Genomic DNA, 19,442 nt, shown 5'->3' on the forward strand with positions numbered 1-19,442 from the left:
TACCGACACAACCAAACATATCTGCGAAAGGTCGATAACCTACAAAGCTCCTACCTCTATCGAACAAACGAGACCTGAACGCCAACAGAGTTGACCCGTGCGGCGAACGCCCCCACATACATGTGATCCGGAACACTCGGGACTGGTCCGAGACCGACATCAACCGAATTGTGTGCCAAAAACACGATCACATGCTCACCAAACGCGTCCCATGTATAAACCAATGTACTCGAGATCAATTCCCTGTTGACCGCCCCACCAACGAAAGCCATGCATACTTCATGATCCTCATGCCACATAAAACTCCTATGCTTTAAACACGCCTCTATGTTATGCCTTATGGAGGGCAATATGATTCATGCTAAACGCCCATATGACATGTCACGTTCTATTGACGTTACGCCCTATAAATGAGGGTAGGCTCTCCATGAAATAAACGCGCAAACACCTACCTGATGTTCTTCGCCTTCTCGTCAGGCAAAACATGCCGTCCGCCTGCCCAATCGCCCATCATCCAGGCGTACCACGATGGACATCAGGCTACACGTCCTGGCGTACCGTCAACAACAGTCTTCATTACGAACCCGCTACAACCTACCACGCGTACACACACCACATACCAACCTGCCTACACGGTTGAAATTGACGTCTTCGTCGAACCCGCACCGGATCCTGACGATGAAGACAGACGGGAGACATGGATAGTCGACCGCCAGCCTCACAGGCAGCTGGCCCGAGGTCACGTTGTGACCCTCCGAACTGAAAATCACGTGATAGAGTCTGGACGCCTCTCGAAAGTCGTGACTCTGATGCGCCACTGGGTCACGTTCAAAATCACCGGAAGCAAGGCCGGCTTACAAATCAGAGTCCCCATCCCATGGGCCCACCTCTGCGATCTTGACGGCTACTCGCACACCGTCCTCTACCGAACTCTTCCAATGACCCCGGCCCCGCATCATACCTTCCTAAACAAGCCAGCCTTCCAAAACACCGACTCCAATCCTTACGAATTCGATATCAAACCGAGCTCTATGACGCGTTGATACGCTCCCATCTGGACTACACCCCGATTCGTGGGGTATCGAGCTCACGCGCGCAGTTCACCGACTTAGACATTGCTCGACATTGGCCAGCACGCTACGACTACACTAAGAAGACTCTAGCGGAAGTCCCGTCCACCGAAGGGTCCAGTGTTACGACCACGACCTCGGAAACCTCCCCTACGACCGGCTGCGTCTCGAACAGGCTCGCCGACGTTAATGCCTCGCTCGCGCCCTCCCAGTTCGGCGACGCTCGTAGAGAGCGACCCGAGAACCCTACGAATCTCCTGCTGGTCCTCGCTCAGGCGGTGGACGGCGTTAGCCAAGTGATTGAAGTTGTCGGGCAAGCGGCGATACTCCGGCACATACAGTGGGTCGAGTTGGTACGCGACCGGAGCCAGAGGCTCGTCAATAGCCTCGCGATGCAGGACGGACTCCTCGGACCAGGCGATGGTCGGATAGGGTGCGCCCAACGAGTCGTGAGGCAGCTTGTAGCGCTGGAAGATCTCGTCGATGTAGTTCATGACCTCGACGACGTCGTTGAAGGAGTACGGCGATGGGACGGAGTTCGGGTCATCGGTGACCGCCTTGCAGTAGGACTCGAAGAGACCGCGCTGGAAAAGCCGGTGAGGATCTATCCCTGGCCGACGAAGGCGACAGAAGACCTACGAGCATCCAACGAACGCAGTTGGCCCACGACAGCCATTCGCCCCGAGATACGGGCAGGAGACGTGGCTCTACGGCGGCCTCACCCTTGATGACTTCGATCAAGCGGTAGTAGCGGGCGATGTGAGCTTCCGCGGTCGGTTCGACGCGTACGTTGGGCATGGTGGTGTTGGGGAAGAATCTGCAAGACAGCCTCGGTCGTATGGTCGCGGTGCTACGGCTAGCCAAGTACCGTTCGGGCGGTTGCCCGGGGCTAATCACGTTCAACAGGGCCCGAAGTCTTACGCCATGCTGGCGCATTCTGTGTGTGCTCGCCGGGCAAGTCGATAGCCGGTGTGCTGGCCTCTACGATTGGACAGCGCTCGTATCGTTCGACTCGGATCATTTATATGCACGTGTTTTCCTGTTTGTGTAGGCGTTGTTCTATCCTGTATATACTGCGGGGCGAGCCCCCTCGAATACCAGATACCCTTACCCTCTCAACTTGTCCGTTCGTCGTACGTCCGTCAGCAGTCAGTCCGTACGCAAGAAGTCAGTCAGTACGATCGTCAGTCCGTCAGAGTTCGTCAACGCCCCGAGTGGTGTCTCTACATCTCGTCCTGCCATCGCTTGCCTCGTCTAGTCCCTCGTCTCGTCGTCAAGTCATCGATTCGCTCGGTTCGCGACCGTGGTCTACTCGTCTCGAAGCGTCCGCTGCCTTGTCGTAGAAGCAGATCGGGCCTGTGCGAAGCCTTGCCGACCTCGCTCCTTCCACTATCGACCATCGTACCATCTCGGTACACCCTCCTAGCCACTAGGTCTCGCATATCGTTGCTCGCCCTTCGTCGGGTGTGTTGTGTGTGGCCTTTGTGGTTCTTTCGGTCACATCAGCGTCTACGCGCCCGTATGGCAAAGAACCCCCGGACCAAGGAGCTAATGGCGGCTCTCCCTGGTGGAGATGGAAACGATGTAGCTGGAATGGGAAACACGCCGTGATGCGCTGATATTAGCAAGGAGACGTCGGTCTGCACTGAGACTAGCTAATAGAACCCATGTCTACTTTGTGATTAACCCCACTATATGGACGTTTCAAAGCCGACAAACTGGCAATCTTCCCGCACTTGATTCAGTCCACACGACTCCCTGCTCCCTTGTATACGCCACCAAGTGGATCGACATTCAGCTTAAACGCCACATACCCAAATAGGAAGGAAGGGTGACCAGAATGAAGCGCCGGCTAAACCCGATCCAGCAAAGAGCTTCCGAGCCTACCAAACTTTACAACCGCCAACCTGCTACACGGCATCTCTCCTCTGAGTCTGCGTCCTTGCTACTGCCTCTCTCAAATCGTACTAAAAGCCCTACCTTGCCACCAACTGTCCTACCTGGCAGTAATGCAACAACCAAGACCGTAGCGATATGAAGTCATGACGAACATCGGGCCTACAGAAGACGCGCCCGCCCTCACCCCGCCGCCGTAATGACATCGAGGTACGCATCCCACGAAATTACGGCGTACGTGACAGCGCAGCTAGTGGCCCCATATACAAACGGAATCTGACAAACGGAAAAATGCTACCTCACCATTCACTTGGACCCTTATGCGACCCGAGAAATTGTCTCTGCCCAATGCTAGACCGTCCCAGGGACGACAGGAGAGACAGCAAAACGAGACGATGGCCAAAATAGCGATTTGATGCACTATTATGTACGTCCCCTGCCTTCTTGTACCCGCAACAGCGGTACTCCTGACAGCAGCCCCGAAATTCGGGCATAGCAGGCAATGAATATGAAATCCAGAACACAGCTCCCGCCATGCACGACGCCGCTGACCAGCCTCGCACCTCGGAAAGCAAATGAGCGACCAGCCAATCCGAACGCGAGTAATCACCAATCGAACACGACGTAGACAGGGTTAAAATAACGCGAACAAGAACGGTACGGCATCACTCTTGTGACCCTTCCAGTTATCCTGCCCGTATACTCGTAACAAAATTGTCTCACTGCCTTATTGCTACCCTCTCCTCGCTTCTACCTCCTGCCCGCCTACTGCTTGACCAGACCTTCGCCCCGCTTCACACTCACCACGACCGACGAACTGATGTCCTCCTCAATGGAAACTCATCGCGACTCTCCCGTCGCTGACGCACCTGTGGCGAAGACCAACTCTAGATCCCAGAGCCCTACGACCTACCGAGCAATGTCCTCGTCCTCGCCGACCGCGAGACTCTCGCCCGGACTCTCTTATGCGTCAGCCGTAACCGGCTCGCCTAACAACGTGAAAGCAACTGAACTGTCAGTTCGTCTACATTCTCAAACATGCCTTGTTCTTACGCTCTACAAACGCCCTTCCTTAGCGTTGATGCCAGCCCGGCGCCGCCGCCGCCGACCCCAGCCTCGCAGAACGCCTCTAGCCGTGGTAGGCATACATACACCTACGCACCTTAAAAATCATCTAACTGGCTGGCATCTTAGACAACCAGCCTCTCGAGAGCACTGTCGCAGACGAGACTGGTTGGAAGGTTGTGTCCCACAAAAAGAAAGGCAAGGCGACGGCTGTAGCCAACACTCGTCCTAACGCAAACTCCTCCCGCTCCAACAACGCACGTCGCGCCGTCCTTGACAATAATCAGATGGACCTCGACAGTCCTAACAGCGAGCCTCGTAAGCGTCGTCGCACCGAGGACGACCTCGGTAACGAGGACTCTGACGCTATCATCGCTAAGGTCCAGAACGCTCCACCTCGTGCAGAACAACCTACCTCTATGACTCCTCTTGACGTCTCTCCTAGCCCCTTGACCTCCGCCTCGACTAATGATCGACGAGGAGTCGCGGCTGGCAAACGACCCTCTCATACCAATGTCACTGTGGCTGGCAGCGATGTCGACATCGAGTTCGCCATTGCACCGGACTCCGAAGTCGTCGAGACGCTCCTCGTACCTTCGAGTGAGTCTCCGGCTGAAACACCTCGTCGTCACCCAGCCTCCTCGTCCCGCAGCGGCAACGTCGCCTCTTCATCCCGCAAAGGCAACGTCGCCCCCTCGTCCCGCAGCGGCAACACCGCCGCCTCGTCCCACAATGGCAACGCCGCCTCCTCATCCCGTAACAATGCTGCATCCTCGTCCCTTCATTCTAAGGAGGCCTCCTCTTCCCGACGACAGATGCGCGCAGCGTCCTTCTCGTCTGACTCTGACGACCAGAGCTCCTCCCTCGCAGACATCCTTCCTCTCTTCCCGCTGCCGCCGTCCTCTATCCCAGCGAGCACCCCGAGGACACCTGCCCGGCAGTCGAACAGACGACCCGACACGCCTATCGTACCTCCACGAGGACACCACTGGTCGGATGTTAGCAACGGCAGCACTATCAGGGAAGAATCGTCGACATACTCGGAGCGCAGCCCTTCCATCCCCGAGGTCGAAATGATCGACGCCACCCGCCCCGCTACCCCGCCGCCTACATCCTCGCATGCTCGCCGTCGTCGCCGTCGCCGCGCGGAGCGCGCAGCGCGCAGTGCAAGCCGTAACAGCCGCTCCACGGACGACTCCGTGCTCGATGGTCCGCCCGTTCCTTTCAACATTGACGAACTTGACCCTGACATCATCATTCCTCCCCCGGGCTCCTGGCGCCCAGTGCAAGGCGACAGCGCGAGCTGGAAAGGACGTGGCATGGCCACGCCCCAATGGGAGTCCTGGGACGCCCTCGACAGAGAAGAAGCGGTCCTTGCGATCCAAATCCCATTCCACGGTGCTGAAGAGCCCGGAGTCAACGTACGCATTGACATGATGCTCAACGTTCTTCGACGACTTCTACTGATCCCAAGCGCGTACATCCTCCCAGGCTACTCGCCCGCGGGCTACCACGGCATGAACGTTGAGCCCTTCTGGTATCTTGGACGCGGTATTCCTCTGACTGTGATAGTCGCTCTTGTCACTATGGGTTGGTTCAACTCCTCAATAATTACTCTACACTTTGACTTCTGGCGTGATAATAATCCCCATCTATGTGCCATGTTCCGTCTAATCCACAGATTCGGCGCGCAGTCGAAGGCTGAGTACGAGGAGCTCGTCCGGCGCGAGCTCGTCGACTCGGAGCTCTATGACGTCATCTACGAGGTCCTCAAGCGGGACATGGAGCGCGGTGGCATGTGGCGCAACTCACGACGAGTGGACGCGCTAAACAGGGTCCTCGAATCTGTCGACGTTGATGTTATTAACTGCCGTATCACCGCTAACACGACCGAGCCCGTTGCAGTTATCTATATGAAACCTCCCACAGCTGACCGCCGCGACTGGCAGCGCTTCAGCAACCAGCTGAAGAAGCACCGCTTCGGCTCCAACATCGCCGGCCACCCCGAGCCCTTCACGAGCCGAGTTTGGTGTGGCTACTGCCACTCGCTCGGACACACGGCCGGGACCTGCAGAGTACGCAACACGCCCGGATGGCACGATGCCCCCCTACCGCCAGCGATACAGCCCCCGCAACAGCAGTACAACGCGACGAATGGTGGTGGTCGTGGACGAGGAAATGGTTGCGGCCGTGGCCGCGGAAATGGTCGTGGACGAGGAGGCAATGGTCGTGGAGGAGGAAACTTCTGAGAACTGTAAAACTGTAACGTCATCCATCTGCTATCGCTTGTACCTATCCTTGATCGCTCCCCTCCCATACCGACCTGTGACTCGCTACTACTCCTAGCTACCGAACCGCCTATCGCTTATGCGATGATTAACTGTATATCCTCACCGTACATCTACGTATCCTGATGAACTGCCCGTCTATGCCAATGCCCAGCGCGATTTTATCTCTTATAAACTCTGAAACTCCCAAAATCTGCATCAAATGGATGACTCGTTGGTTTCAACGTACGACAGCCCACATTTACTGACCGCCATGTGCGGGACAGGAAAGCCGTCTAGCGTTGAAATACACCAACTTCGAACTCTCTTAAATCTCTACTTACCACAGGGCACTCGAAGACTTGCCCCGCCGAGAGGCTTAAGCAAAATTCTCTTGTTCTCAAGGGAACTCGCATGTCACCTGAGGGGCTCAGGAACAGTCCCCGCCCGCCGTGGATCGCTGTAGCGGCGGGAATGATCGCAGCGGCGCATTACTACAACAACACACTTAACTCAACGGTCGATAACATGGCAACCGGCTCATCTCCCTCCCGACGGCAAGGGACGAAATCGCCTCCTGCCCGAGTGACTCCCAATGAACCGTCGGTAGGATCGGACGGCAGGGCAGTCCGCCATGGCTCCTCTGAAGAGCCACAAATGGCGGATGGTACGCGTTCCAGCATACTCAACCCAGGAGTAACAGCGAAGTCTAAGAAAGGTCGCAACACTAGAGCAACGCTCAACGTAGCGACCCTGAACATGAACGGGAAAGGATCCCTCACTGGGAATACAAATAACAAATGGAATACGCTTAATCAACTCCTACGTACGGAAAAGATTGGCGTACTAGCTATCCAAGAAACACACTTAGACTCTGACACTACTGATCGCCTACACATCCTATACGGACGACGCATGGCCATTATACGAGGAGAACCTAGCACACACAACACGGGCGGCGTAGCCCTGATTCTCAACCGTGAAATTGTCGACACAGCCCACTGCGACAGCACAACCATTATCCCTGGGAGAGCTATGTCAACGACTATACACTGGCATAAAGACCAGAACCTCACAATCTTGAACGTCTACGCTCCGAATGACACTCCTGCGAACTCAACCTTCTGGGCTACCATAGAGGACTTCTACTCTAATCCACGACATAAACTCCCCAACGTGCTCTTGGGCGACTTCAATCTAGTTGAAGAATCTATAGACAGACTGCCTCCACGCGATGATCCACCACCTGCATTAGACCCGCTACAAAAACTCCTATCCAGACTGCGAATGAAAGACGGCTGGCGATTGACCAACCCGACACAATGTGACTACACCTTCCCACAACGTGCGTCAACAACAAGATCGCGACTTGATCGAATCTACGTCACTGAGAGAATAATGCAATCATCTCACGTCTGGAGGATTCAAACGACCAGCGTACCTACGGATCATCGCCTCGCCTCCGCTATGCTTAGTACGTCGCAGGCCCCCTACATTGGGAAAGGCCGCTGGACACTTCCCTTGACCCTCATACACGATATGGCCTTCATGAATGACGTCAAAGAAAAAGGGAAACAAGCCTTGAAAGAAATTAAAGACTCAACAAACCGGGGTACCCGTGACCCGGACCACAATCCTCAGAGAATCCACCAAGAATTCAAATCACAGGTGATCTTGTCCGCGCGGACTATCATGAAGAAGAAGGCTCCGAAGTTGACCACGGCAATACGCAGGCTGACGGAAGAAATCGACAGATTACAATCCAATCCAATGTATAATTCGGACGCCTCCCTACAGACTGAAACGGAAGCCCTGTTAGACCGTGTCATTGAGCTGGAACGAAAACGTTACCAACATGTCCGAGAAGCAACAATGGCCCGTTACGCCCTAAACGCTGAAACTCTAAGTAAATACTGGTCTAACATCAACAGAGAGAAACGCCCTAGAGACGTCATCTATGCATTACGCAGACCAGACTCACAAGTATGTGTACGACGCTCGATAGAAATGGCTGAACTTACTGCACAATATCACGACTCCCTGCAGGGCAACGACTTGGACAACGCAGACAACCCTTTAAGAGAAACGGCAGTCGCCACAGCTATTAACAATATCCAACAGTACCTGAGCGAGGAAGACGGCAACTCGCTCAACTCACGCATTAACAAAGATAACATCCGTGATGCACTAAAAAAGGCCCAACCCGGCAAAGCGAGTGGCCTCGATGGGATCCCTTATGAATTCTGGAAAGCTCTGCAAGCATCAGATGACCAGGACGTTAGTGATGATTCATTTGACAGTATATCATACCTACAACAAGTCCTAGAAGATGTCGAGGTCCATGGCATTGACCCAGAATTCAGATTCTCTGAAGGCTGGATGTGTCCGATCTACAAGAAAAAAGATAAACGCGACGTGAGTAACTATCGGCCCATAACAATTCTGAACACGGACTATAAGATATACACCCGCATCATGGCAACAAAGCTTGGGCTAGTCGCCAAGTCCATCATCCATCCTAACCAGGCGGGATTCATCCCGGGAAGACATATCGCTGACCAGACACAGCTGTGTCGAACCATGGTCGACTATGCGGAAGCTACTGAAGAAAATGGCGTGATTGTGGCACTCGACCAAGAAAAAGCGTACGACAAAATAAAACACGACTACCTATGGCACATATTAAGATCGATGGGAATACCGGAATCATTCATAGACAAAATCAAAGACCTATACACCAACGCTACCACTGTTGTCATTATCAACGGCGAGATAAGTAAATCTTACCGAGTCTACAGAGGAGTACGACAAGGCGATCCTCTATCATGCTTACTCTTCGACCTAGCAATCGAACCACTGGCATGTGCTTTGCGTCGGTCCACTCTACGAGGATTCCAGATCCCAGGGATCGCCGAACGAATAATCACGTCGCTGTTCGCCGACGACACATCGGTGTTCCTGGCACAATGCGACAAATGGTCCGACCTATGGACAATACTTGAAGACTGGTGCCTTGCCTCCGGGGCGCGATTCAATACAGGCAAAACAGAGGTCATCCCGATCGGCTCACCTGGATACAGAAGCCAAGTAATACACACCCGCCGAATAGATCCTACGAGCAATGACCGAACCATTCCGAACTTCGTTCACATTGCGGAAGATGGTGAAGCGGTCCGGATCCTCGGCGCATGGATAGGCAACGAGACTAATGAAGCAGCAATCTGGTCGCCGACCCTGGAGAAAGTAGATAAGTTCCTGGCGAGATAGGGTAGATGCAACCCGACTATGAAAGGTAAACGGCACATCATTCAGATGGGACCTGGCGGCATCACGCAATACCTCACCACCGCTCAAGGAATGCCCGCCACGGTGGAAAAAGAACTCACCCGCAAGATAAGAACCTTTGTATGGGGAAAGAACAAGTCGCCACTGATCAACATGGAAACCCTACACCTCCCGAGAATGGAGGGCGGTCTGGACATTCTGAATATCAACGTAAGAAATGAAGCCATTGAACTCTCATGGCTTCGTAAATACCTTACACTCTCCGACTCTCGCCCAGACTGGGCATTTATAACTGATGCGCTGATTGCATTACATGTCAGTCGCTCGGCGGGAGCAATCCAGACATCAGCACAGATCAATACTTTCCTCCAAAACTGGCACCCAGCCATACACTCTGCCTCAAAGCTGCCTGACTACATCAAGAAGATGTTGAAGATTGCGAAGAAACACAAAGCATCCTTCGGAGCGATAAAGTTAAACAACGACCTAAAAAGCAAGCTACCGATGTGGTATCACATTAGTGCGACAACTAAGCTACGTCGCCTCGACAACACTAACCTGAGCAAATGCCTGAGAAACAACCACGGAGTTGCCCATGTCATCGACATAATGGTTCTGGCCCGACATGACTTCATCCCAATATCAGCACCCACTGGAGACGCAAAATGCACGTGTCATTCCTGTCAAGATGCCGAAAGCAAAGGCTGTAAGAACCCGCTAAACTGTGTCGAAGCAGCAAGAAGGCTCCTACAAACGCTCAACAGTCAGTGGAACCCGAACATCGAACAAACACAAGATGGCTTAACTCTCACACCACGACGCAAGGAACTAAACGCCACGGCACTTGAAAAGGGCGGTGCAGTGATATTCAACCCATCCATCACCGAACGTGGCGGTATCTCTGAAGTTTTCCGAGTCTTCGTAGACGAATGTAACCTTGCCAATCCCCCTACAATGTGACAAAAGCGAGGAATACAAATGACCTCTGACACTGTCACAATCTATGTCATTGAAGCCAGATGTAAAACAATCAAGGTACCTAAGTCCGTACCCGATGGCAGTGGGATAATGATCTTCAAAAAGCGTCAACACACCGTCGCCCAGCTACTACAACCGTCTACAAACGCTGATGACCTGAGGACGAGTGGTGAGATATCAGCCGCCATATACTCAATATGTTTCGTACCAAAGGACGTACCAATCCAATTCATCTGTGAGACCAAACTCCTATGCGACACCCTCTGCAGGGACCTAACCAAATGGGAGGGCATCGACTGGCTCGGAGTAAGGAACAGGTTGGCGCTCCGCGACCTAGTGAATGTCCTCCGTCAACGATGTGCATACACATCATTCCACAAGGCAGATAACAAGACTGACCGGAACATCATTGATGAAGGTCGCCGTCTCACCACTCGCCTCATGCAAGACGGTGGAGCTAGAGAAGTCCCACTAAGAATCGACCCAACCCTTAACATATCAGGAGCCAAACTGTCGCTCATAACACAACGCATAGCATACCGGCTGATCAGGACTCGTCTCGATACCGCCGAACGACGCCGAACTGTATCGACAGTGACATCAGTCATTGCAACGCTTAACTCACAACTAAAAGAACTCACCCGCGCTGAAGACCTCTGGACAAGCCTACGAAACCCCGACTTCCGCCTTCAGATCTCTGACTTCCTATGGAAATGCATGCATGATGCATTCCGTGTCGGTAGATTCTGGAGAAACATACCGCGATATGAAGACCGAGCGAAGTGCCAATATTGCGACACTGTTGACTCAATGAGTCATATCCTAGTAGGCTGTGATGCTCCCGGTCAATCCGAACTCTGGACGATGGCCGGCCGCCTATGGGCAAAGAAACATGCCATCTGGTCAAAGCCAACCCTTGAGGACATACTGGGGTCTGGGCTACGCCAATGGCACTCTAAAAACATAAACGCCGCCTCTTTGTGGAGAGAATGTGGAGGATCATAATCTCCGAAACTGCCTACCTGATATGGTGTCTTCGCTGTGAACGAGTAATCGAACACGCAGACGACAGAGACTGGGCCCACTCTACACAAGAGATTCACGCAAGATGGGGTAGCATGATGAACCGCCGTCTCCATCTCGATATAGCAATGACGCACCATCGATTTGGACGATCTGCGCTACGCCTAGACCTGGTCCTTGGCACATGGCATGGAACGCTTAACAACGAAACTGCGCTTCCTGACGACTGGACAAAAATAAGAAGGGTTTTAGTGGGTATTGATCCTCAGACCTATGACACATGGGATGTAGGATAACTGAGCCCCACACTGACCGAGTATGGTCGTGCGTAATTGCATTTTATCCCTAGAATTGCACTCGCAGGGGAACCTGCTGGCTAGCTGAGACCCGGGGCTGACCAATTGTCAGTTGCTGGTTCTCGTGAAGAGCCCTCTAAATAAAAATAAAAATAAAAAAAGAAGCACGTACTTACCAAAAAGGAAACAATTTGAGCTCCGCTCAGAAGCGTGGCGCAGACGAGCGCTTCGGTCGTTGACCGAGTCCAGCATTCGACCAAGTCGTTGCTGCCGGTGTCCTCTGCTCTTCCTTTCATCCTAGTCTTCGTTATGGTTCGTATAATTATCAAAGGAGGTGCGTTACTAACACAACATCATGTGGGGATAAGGACTCACCTCGATGCTGCTGCGACTCGTAGGTGTTTGGAAAGTGCGTACGTCCATTGTTCGACTTCGTGCATGCGTGTTGACAACGTTGTGCAGAACACCGAAGATGAGGTGCTCAAGGCGGCCATTGCAAAGTACGGGAAGAACCAATGGTGCGCTCCCATCACTAATAACACCTTATCCCACCCTCACACATCCCGCTCTAGGGCACGGATATCCTCGCTGCTCGTCCGGAAGACCCCGAAGCAATGCAAAGCCCGGTGGTACGAATGGCTCGACCCCTCCATCAAGAAAACAGAATGGTCCAAGACCGAGGACGAGAAGCTGTTGCACCTCGCCAAGCTCATGCCCACGCAATGGCGAACAATAGCGCCGATCGTTGGCCGCACCGCGACTCAGTGCCTCGAGCGGTATCAGAAGCTGCTGGACGAGGCAGAGGCGAAGGAGAACGAGGAGCTTGGGTTGGCGGGACCGGGAGATGAGGCGGGGCCGAGTGCAGACGACGTGCGGAGGCTGAGGCCGGGGGAGATCGACCCTGACCCGGAGACGAAGCCTGCGCGGCCTGACCCCATTGACATGGACGAGGACGGTGAGTAGAGTCCTGATATTTCTCTGGTTCACAGCACTGACTCCATGCTCAGAGAAGGAGATGTTGTCCGAAGCCCGTGCGCGTCTGGCCAACACGCAAGGTAAGAAGGCAAAGCGCAAAGCTCGCGAGCGTCAGTTGGAGGAGGCCCGACGGTTGGCTGTGCTGCAGAAGAAGCGAGAGCTGAAGGCAGCAGGAATCATGTGCGTATGCTAAGCGACATACACGACTGGTCGCTGACAATCCACTGTAGCATGCGTCATAAGACCAAAAAGAAGGGTATGGACTACAACGCGGACATTCCGTTCGAGAAGAAGCCTGCCGCTGGTTTCTACGACACCGCTGATGAACAAGCCCGTGAGACGACCGCACCTGTGGGCCAGAGCCTCCGCCGCCTTGAAGGCAAGCGCAAAGCGGACGACCAAGAGGAGGAGCGCCGGAAACGTCAACGTCAGGCGAAGGACAACAAGGAGGGTGGCAGCAACGCGCCACACCAAACAAAGTTCGTTGCGGCGCGAGACGCACAAATTCAAAAGCTCAAGGAGGCCGAGTCGATCGGGCGGAGACGCAAACTCGTGCTGCCGGCGGCGCAGGTGGGCGAGGCGGAGCTGGAGGACATTGTGAAGATTGGACAGGCAGGCGAGCAGGCGAAGGCGCTGGTTGCTGGTGGCAGCGATGCAAGCAATCGGTTGCTGAGCGAATACGAAGGTCTGGAGAGGGCCCGGATGGCTCGGACGCCCCGAACACAAGCGCAGCGTACGTCTAGCGTGTCACTGAGTGAGGGCCGACATTGATAATTCACTTTACAGATGACAATGTCATGTCCGAGGCGCGGAATTTGCGCAACATGATGGCCGCCCAGACCCCACTGCTCGGCGACGAGAACACACCCATCCACACCGACCCCACCGGGGGGACCGGCTTCGAGGGTGCAACGCCCCGGCACCAAGTGGCGTTCACGCCCAACCCTCTGGCGACGCCTATACATGCCGGGGGCGCAGATAGCGCCGCAACACCACGAGAGGTAGTGGCTACGCCCGGGACCGCACTCATGCGCACGCCGATGCAAGACACGCTCGCCATCAACGAGGGCCGGTACTCGTCCGCCGGGGACACGCCGCGGGACCAGCGGATGCGCACGACGTCCGCGAAGCGCGCGCTCAAGGCGGGCTTCATGGGCCTGCCGAAGCCGGAGAACAACTTCGAGCTGCTCGTGCCGGATGAGGAGGAAACGGAGGAAGACGCTGAGGCACGTGCGCTCGCGGAGGAGGATGCAGGCGACCGGGACGCACGGCTGAGGCAGCTGAGGGAAGAGGAGGAGAGGAAGGCCCTCGCGAGGAGGTCGCAGGCAGTACAGCGCGGGCTGCCCCGGCCCGCGAATGTCGACGTCGAGCGGCTCCTGCAGGACTTGTCGCTCGACGAGGAGCCGAGTGAGGTCGCGGACGCGGAGAAGGTCGTGCACGAAGAGCTGGCGCAGCTCTTGCAGCACGATGCGATCGCGCACCCACTTCCAGGCACGGCGCACCCCGGAAGTACGCGGTCGGCGTACGAGATGCCACCGGACGAGGCGATGGGCATTGCAAAGTCGGCTGTTCGGGACGAGCTTGCCGCGGCACTTGGGTACCCGGGCGCGAACGAGGAGCAACTCAGACAAGGCGTCCTGGCCATCTCCGGTCAAGACGAGGTGGACGAGACGCTCTCCTGGGCGCACATCCGGCAGCAGCTCGCGTACGACGCCTCGTCCAAGACGTGGGTGGAGCCATCGAAGCTCAGCGAGGCGGCGCGGATCGCGGGGTACACTGCGCTGCTGGACGAGGCGCGGCAGGACATGGCGAAGGAGGCGAGCAAGGCGACGAAGGCGGAGAAGAAGCTGAGCATCACACTGGGCGGCTACCAGGCGCGGTCGAAGGCGCTCACGAAGCGAATCATGGACGCGTTCCAGGAGATGCAGCGGACGAAGGTGGACTGCGAGAGCTTCGTGCGGCTGCAGACGAACGAGAACGCGATGGGCCCCGTGCGCGTGTCCGGACTGCAGGAGGAGGTGGAGAAGCTGGAGAGGAGGGAGCGGTTGCTGCAGGAGCGGTTGCTGCAGGAGCGGTATGCGGAGCTCGAGACGGAGCGCAGGGAATCGCAGGCTCGCATGACTGCGCTGGAGGAGAGGATGATGGCAGAGGCGGAGGCGTTGAACGAGGCTGCTCTGGCGGAGATGGAGGACGCGGCTGCGTAGGTGTGTGTATACTATGTTGTGTGTTTGTATCAGCTTGCTCTACTATCTACATGGGCAACTACTTGTTGTCGGATGGTTCTTTGCTCGCTGAAGCAGCGAGGGCATTGCGCTGACACTACAACATTGCAACATCTTGCCTCTGGTACGCGTTGGGCGGTGCTCAGTTACACTCAACACTGACATGTATGGCAACGCGTGTTAGGTATTGCATCTGATGCGTGGCGTATGTGGGCATGAAATTTAGACTCACAACAGGCTTATATCTGCCCTTGAATGTAGATGAGCTGACGCCATCGATGCATTATTTAGGCAGACAGTACCAGCGGGTCAGAGGGATTCGAGGCACAGATTAGCAACACACGTTGGCCGCGCAGATGGCTGTGCGCTGGCTGTGCCGACATGGGGCGCAATGAGTTGTGGACGAGAGGAGATGCGGGCTTGCCATTGCGCATGTGAACAGGTGACGGTGGCCGAGGAGCATCCGGGCGGCACGAGGCAGGCCAACTGTGAGAGCGACCGTGTCTTGCCCTCCACTCTCTCGTCTTGCCGCACTCCCTCGTAGCCCTCTTTACACTGCAGATCCGCTTCTAGCTCTCGTCACTCGTTCGCATGAGCGCGACTTCCACCGATGCGGACGCCTCGCCCACCGGCGGCCTCGCCAACGCCTCAGCTACGGGCAGCTACCTCTCCGCCATTACCACCATCGTCTACCAGACCGTCAGCAACTCCGAAGTAGAGGTCATCACGACCACCAGCTACTCGGGCGCCCCGCTCCCCACAGGCGCAACACAACATGCCAAATCCTCGATCCCGGTCGCTCCGATCGCAGGCGGGGCAGCGGGCGGGGTCGTGCTCGCCGTCGCGGTCGTAGTCGCTTGGGTATGGTGGGGCAAGTGCATAAAGCGGAAGACGGTGAAGGAGCGGCAGGAAGCGGTGCGTGTCCCGTCCGTCTTCCCAGCAGCGAGCACTCAACGTCCGAGCAGCTGGCGAGGCTGCAGGTCCGGGAGAACACCCGGAAGAACGCTTCTTCGGGCTCGTTCACCTCAAACCCCAAGTCCTCCCGCGCGGCGCGGCGCGAAAAGAAGGTCTCCTTCGCGAGCACGCCCTCGTCGACGGCGTCCACGCTCAAGGGCACCGTGCGCGACCCGAAGGACGACGACCCCTCCGAGAAGATGCTGCAGTCCCACTTCGGTGCGTGCCAGGCTGCTCCGAGCCCTCTCATGACTGCTCACAGGGTAGATGCAGAGCCTCCGCCACCGTCGTCCAAGGGCCCTACTAACGCACACAAGCCTGTCCGCCCTAGCCCGCTCGGCCGCGCGAGCTCGCGGAACGAGCAGTCGCCGCTGTTGCCCGTGTCTCGCTCGCCTTCATCACGCCCGGCGACCCCTCCACAGAGCCCCTTCAAGGATAGCGCGGCACCTACGCTTCCCCGCCGGCGGTCTCAAGACTCTGCGCCACCCAAGGCTGCGCGTCGACCGTCTCAGGACTCAGCGACACCCTTCCCCACGAAACCAGCACCGCTCACCATGCCCACGCAGATCGCCCCGCCTACTCAGACTAACCGGACGCCGCGACCAAGCCCCAGCCAGTCACCCAGCCCGAGCTCGCCCGTGCAGCCCTTCCTCAAGCGTCCAATCACGAACCGGCAAGTGACGCACAAGGCCTCCGCGGCGAGCTCGATGTCGGCCTACTCGACCGAGAGTGGGGAGGAGCGGCAGAAGCGGGTGTCGACGAGCCTCGTCATGGCCGCGCTCGGGCACATGGACCCGCGGCGGTCGTGGCTCGGGAACTACCTCCCACTGAACCGGCGCAGCCGCGCGGCGGACGACCTCGAGCAGAGCCGCCTGTCGACGATGAGCGCGGCGTCCGCGTATTCGCAGCCGGAGGCGGAGGCGGAGGCGGACGAGCATGTCGGGTATGCGTATGGCGGCGAGGAGAGTGCGGAGAGTTAGCGGACTCGGACCACAGAATAGGTATCTATCATAGACGTTTGGATGATGACGGTGATATAAGGTAGAGTTCATTGGACCTTTCACGAGCTGACGATACGATGTAGCGTAACCCTTTGCGGACGTGTAGCGGTACTAATGTTGCGTTTTCTCTTGGTTTACAGTGATGCTGATGATGTATGTGATGCTGTAATCTTCTCGGGCTCACGCTGTGACGATGTCATGTAGCGAAAATGCAGTCTACGAAACGTATATCTGCGGGCTAGTGTAGCGAATGCACATATTGCTGTGTGGACATGAGCAACATAACACAGAAGAGAGGCAAGCAACGTACCTCTTCTACCTGAGCAACGGAAGCATTGAACTCGTGTACCTGTCGCGAGCAGTCCAACGCTCGTGATGGGTTGTTTCTGCGTCGATATTGCCCCGTCAGACGAGCCACCACCACAACCAAGGGCATACTCACTGATAACATGACACGACCGCCCTGCCCTTCTCCACCACCGTTGCATACCCTTCAAGCTCTCTCCTCACCTTAAACCTATCCACTTTACTCCGCAGCTCCTCCAGGTCGCCCATCAGCGCCGCGCTGCTCTTCACTGCGCCCGCGCCCTCCTCCTGCTCACCGGCCATGGCGCGCTCGCGGTCGAGGTTTTCCTTCTCGAGCGTACGCTCGATTTCCTCCTTGACGTCCGCCTCTTCCGTGCGGAGGCGCGCGAGCTCGGACTGGATGCGCGCGCGGATCTGCGCGTCGATGCTCGACTGCCGTTCGGGCGGCGGGTCGGGCGCGGCCATGTGGTCCGCGAGCTGGTTCACGACATCCTGCGAGAACTGCGGAAGTGCGTCAGTACTGGCGGTGCGGGTGTGAGTGGGAGGAGAGACTGTAACGGGGGCGAGGTGAGGTGGCGACTGACCTGGATGGGTGTTTCGGCGGAGAAGACCTTCTCGTCTGTCTGGGGCGTCGACTGGTTCGCGCCCATCGTGCTGGTGGTGGCCGCTGCGGGCTGGAGGGACTCTGGCTCAGAGGCGTAAGTAGTGGCGGACCTGAGCACGTCTCAAGCCGGGACGACCGGGCACCGCGAGACTGGTGTGTTACCGCTTTTGGAAGGTGTGGTGGTTCGTCCCTTTCGGTGGAGAAAGGTATGTTGTAGATAGGTTATGGCAAATGGGCCAAACCTACGACGCTGTGGTATATTTATGACAGCCACGTGCAGGAAATGACTGAGCTGACTATGAGATGTGAGGAAGTTTGGCAAGGCTCCCCATGAACCTCTGGCGCGTGAATTCTGGCGAGTCGGCCCAGGGATGTGACACACGGTCTTCGAAGCATACTATTTCTCTCTCAATAAGACTAGGCCACGATTTTGATGTATATACGAGCAAGGCTAGGACGGCAAGCATGACCGTTGTGCCAGTGTCACCCTGCCACTGGTGAGCGAGAGCCTGAGACCGGATCATATTGACATGACAAAATCAATCCTCTCACTCCATCATAGTAACTTTGCATTACCTCCGTATGTAGATTCAACGCAAAGGAGCGGGTGTCGTCGTCGCTGAGCCTTTGTCATTCGTCTCTCAAAGTCAGATGTCCATTTTAGAATGATCGACTCTTACATCGTCTTCGACCCCGGATGGCAGTCAGCGGTGGAGGATGACAACACCAACGGCCGTACACGATTAGTACACGATACCCGAGCTCGGACCGCGCACGAATGCGTAATTCAATCCTCGTGACAGAACGGAGAGCCTAACTGCGGCTCGCCTTCCGGAAGGGGGTATCTTCGTGCTACGGATGAGAATCGTCAAAGAAGACACGGAGATCGGATGCCGTATAGCGTGTGCATATAACACCGACACCCACTCAGCTCCGCTCTCATCCCTCGTCTCTGACCCTCACTTGCACTGGCCATACTACCCAGGTCTCTGGGTATCCGTGCCGGCGACCTAGCTCGTCTTCGCCAATGCTATGCAACGTGCGATGGCTTGACAGCCTGGGGACGCGCACTACTTAGCCTGCGGGGACGTATCCTGCTTTCGGGATGATTGGCCCAGATTGTCATGCTCTTGCCCGATAAACCATAGGGCCCATCAACTTCCATGCACGGACAAGTTCTGGCACATACACAAATTCAGATTGGCACAAACGTCTCGCCCGTCAACCATGCATTCGGTCGAGGCTACGAAGGACAGTCGCAACTGGGAGCGATGGGCGACGGCGCGGGGCGTTTGTGTGGCAGACCGTTTCTATTTTGTGCATGCCCGCTGATTGTGTTCCCAAGTGTTGGCGGAGAGAGCGTCGGGCGCCTAGAGTAAGGCGAATGGCGAGCGAGCGGCCAGCGGGTGCCTGTGCAGGGCATCGCGGGCTCGATGCATCGCGGGATCGGGGACGAAAGTATATCTACCCGATTACGATGAACCGGTTGCCTCCTGAGCT

The 19,442-nt window shown here is 56.1% G+C and overlaps 6 protein-coding genes across 6 annotated transcripts; 5 read left to right on the plus strand and 1 right to left on the minus strand.

Annotated features, from left to right (window-relative positions):
* Positions 1 to 455: 455 nt before the first annotated feature.
* On the plus strand, positions 456 to 2,681 carry C8Q71DRAFT_727151 (uncharacterized protein; the record flags this gene model as incomplete). Its single annotated transcript, XM_047921833.1, has 6 exons — positions 456 to 1,038; positions 1,134 to 1,666; positions 1,701 to 2,009; positions 2,122 to 2,203; positions 2,329 to 2,534; positions 2,577 to 2,681. 6 exons carry the CDS (start codon positions 456 to 458, stop codon positions 2,679 to 2,681), a joined length of 1,818 nt encoding a protein of 605 aa, XP_047774205.1.
* A 1,117-nt stretch (positions 2,682 to 3,798) lies between these two features.
* On the plus strand, positions 3,799 to 6,280 carry C8Q71DRAFT_727152 (uncharacterized protein; the record flags this gene model as incomplete). Its single annotated transcript, XM_047921834.1, has 4 exons — positions 3,799 to 3,980; positions 4,043 to 4,104; positions 4,161 to 4,631; positions 4,668 to 6,280. 4 exons carry the CDS (start codon positions 3,799 to 3,801, stop codon positions 6,278 to 6,280), a joined length of 2,328 nt encoding a protein of 775 aa, XP_047774206.1.
* A 4,281-nt stretch (positions 6,281 to 10,561) lies between these two features.
* C8Q71DRAFT_883238 (uncharacterized protein) lies at positions 10,562 to 11,566 on the plus strand (the record flags this gene model as incomplete). Its single annotated transcript, XM_047928513.1, has 1 exon — positions 10,562 to 11,566. The coding sequence occupies one exon, from the start codon at positions 10,562 to 10,564 to the stop codon at positions 11,564 to 11,566; it is 1,005 nt and encodes a 334-aa protein (XP_047774207.1).
* A 407-nt stretch (positions 11,567 to 11,973) lies between these two features.
* Positions 11,974 to 15,240, plus strand: C8Q71DRAFT_315808 (pre-mRNA splicing factor component-domain-containing protein). The gene is made up of 7 exons (XM_047917751.1): positions 11,974 to 12,214; positions 12,279 to 12,289; positions 12,343 to 12,398; positions 12,453 to 12,835; positions 12,888 to 13,035; positions 13,086 to 13,588; positions 13,642 to 15,240. The coding sequence occupies exons 1-7, from the start codon at positions 12,190 to 12,192 to the stop codon at positions 15,057 to 15,059; spliced, it is 2,544 nt and encodes an 847-aa protein (XP_047774208.1). The 5' UTR covers positions 11,974 to 12,189; the 3' UTR covers positions 15,060 to 15,240.
* Positions 15,241 to 15,668: 428 nt separating this feature from the next.
* Positions 15,669 to 17,011, plus strand: C8Q71DRAFT_862098 (uncharacterized protein; the record flags this gene model as incomplete). The annotated part of the gene is made up of 3 exons (XM_047927988.1): positions 15,669 to 15,992; positions 16,043 to 16,250; positions 16,305 to 17,011. 3 exons carry the CDS (start codon positions 15,669 to 15,671, stop codon positions 17,009 to 17,011), a joined length of 1,239 nt encoding a protein of 412 aa, XP_047774209.1.
* Positions 16,971 to 18,163, minus strand: C8Q71DRAFT_315803 (uncharacterized protein). Its single transcript, XM_047917750.1, has 4 exons — positions 17,923 to 18,163; positions 17,475 to 17,839; positions 17,343 to 17,418; positions 16,971 to 17,294 (listed from the first exon to the last, which is right to left on the minus strand). Exons 1-4 carry the CDS (start codon positions 17,986 to 17,988, stop codon positions 17,271 to 17,273), a joined length of 531 nt encoding a protein of 176 aa, XP_047774210.1. The 5' UTR covers positions 17,989 to 18,163; the 3' UTR covers positions 16,971 to 17,270.
* Positions 18,164 to 19,442: the final 1,279 nt, after the last annotated feature.

Source organism: Rhodofomes roseus (assembly GCF_022264815.1).
Source record: "Rhodofomes roseus strain CIRM-BRFM 1785 chromosome Unknown C8Q71scaffold_28, whole genome shotgun sequence".
In the NCBI taxonomy this organism is placed as follows: domain Eukaryota; kingdom Fungi; phylum Basidiomycota; class Agaricomycetes; order Polyporales; family Fomitopsidaceae; genus Rhodofomes; species Rhodofomes roseus.

Bases quoted from the DNA above. Each gene is read 5' to 3' on its own strand.
- C8Q71DRAFT_315803 (XM_047917750.1), bottom strand. From the start codon at position 17,988: ATGGGCGCGAACCAGTCGACGCCCCAGACAGACGAGAAGGTCTTCTCC. The intron at 17,419-17,474 runs GTGAGTATGCCC...ATATCGACGCAG, and splicing joins GCGGTCGTGTCATGTTATCA to AAACAACCCATCACGAGCGT. The intron at 17,295-17,342 runs GTACGTTGCTTG...ATGTCCACACAG, and splicing joins CCGTTGCTCAGGTAGAAGAG to CAATATGTGCATTCGCTACA.
- C8Q71DRAFT_315808 (XM_047917751.1), top strand. From the start codon at position 12,190: ATGGTTCGTATAATTATCAAAGGAG. The intron at 12,399-12,452 runs GTGCGCTCCCAT...ATCCCGCTCTAG, and splicing joins AAGTACGGGAAGAACCAATG to GGCACGGATATCCTCGCTGC. The intron at 13,036-13,085 runs GTGCGTATGCTA...AATCCACTGTAG, and splicing joins CTGAAGGCAGCAGGAATCAT to CATGCGTCATAAGACCAAAA.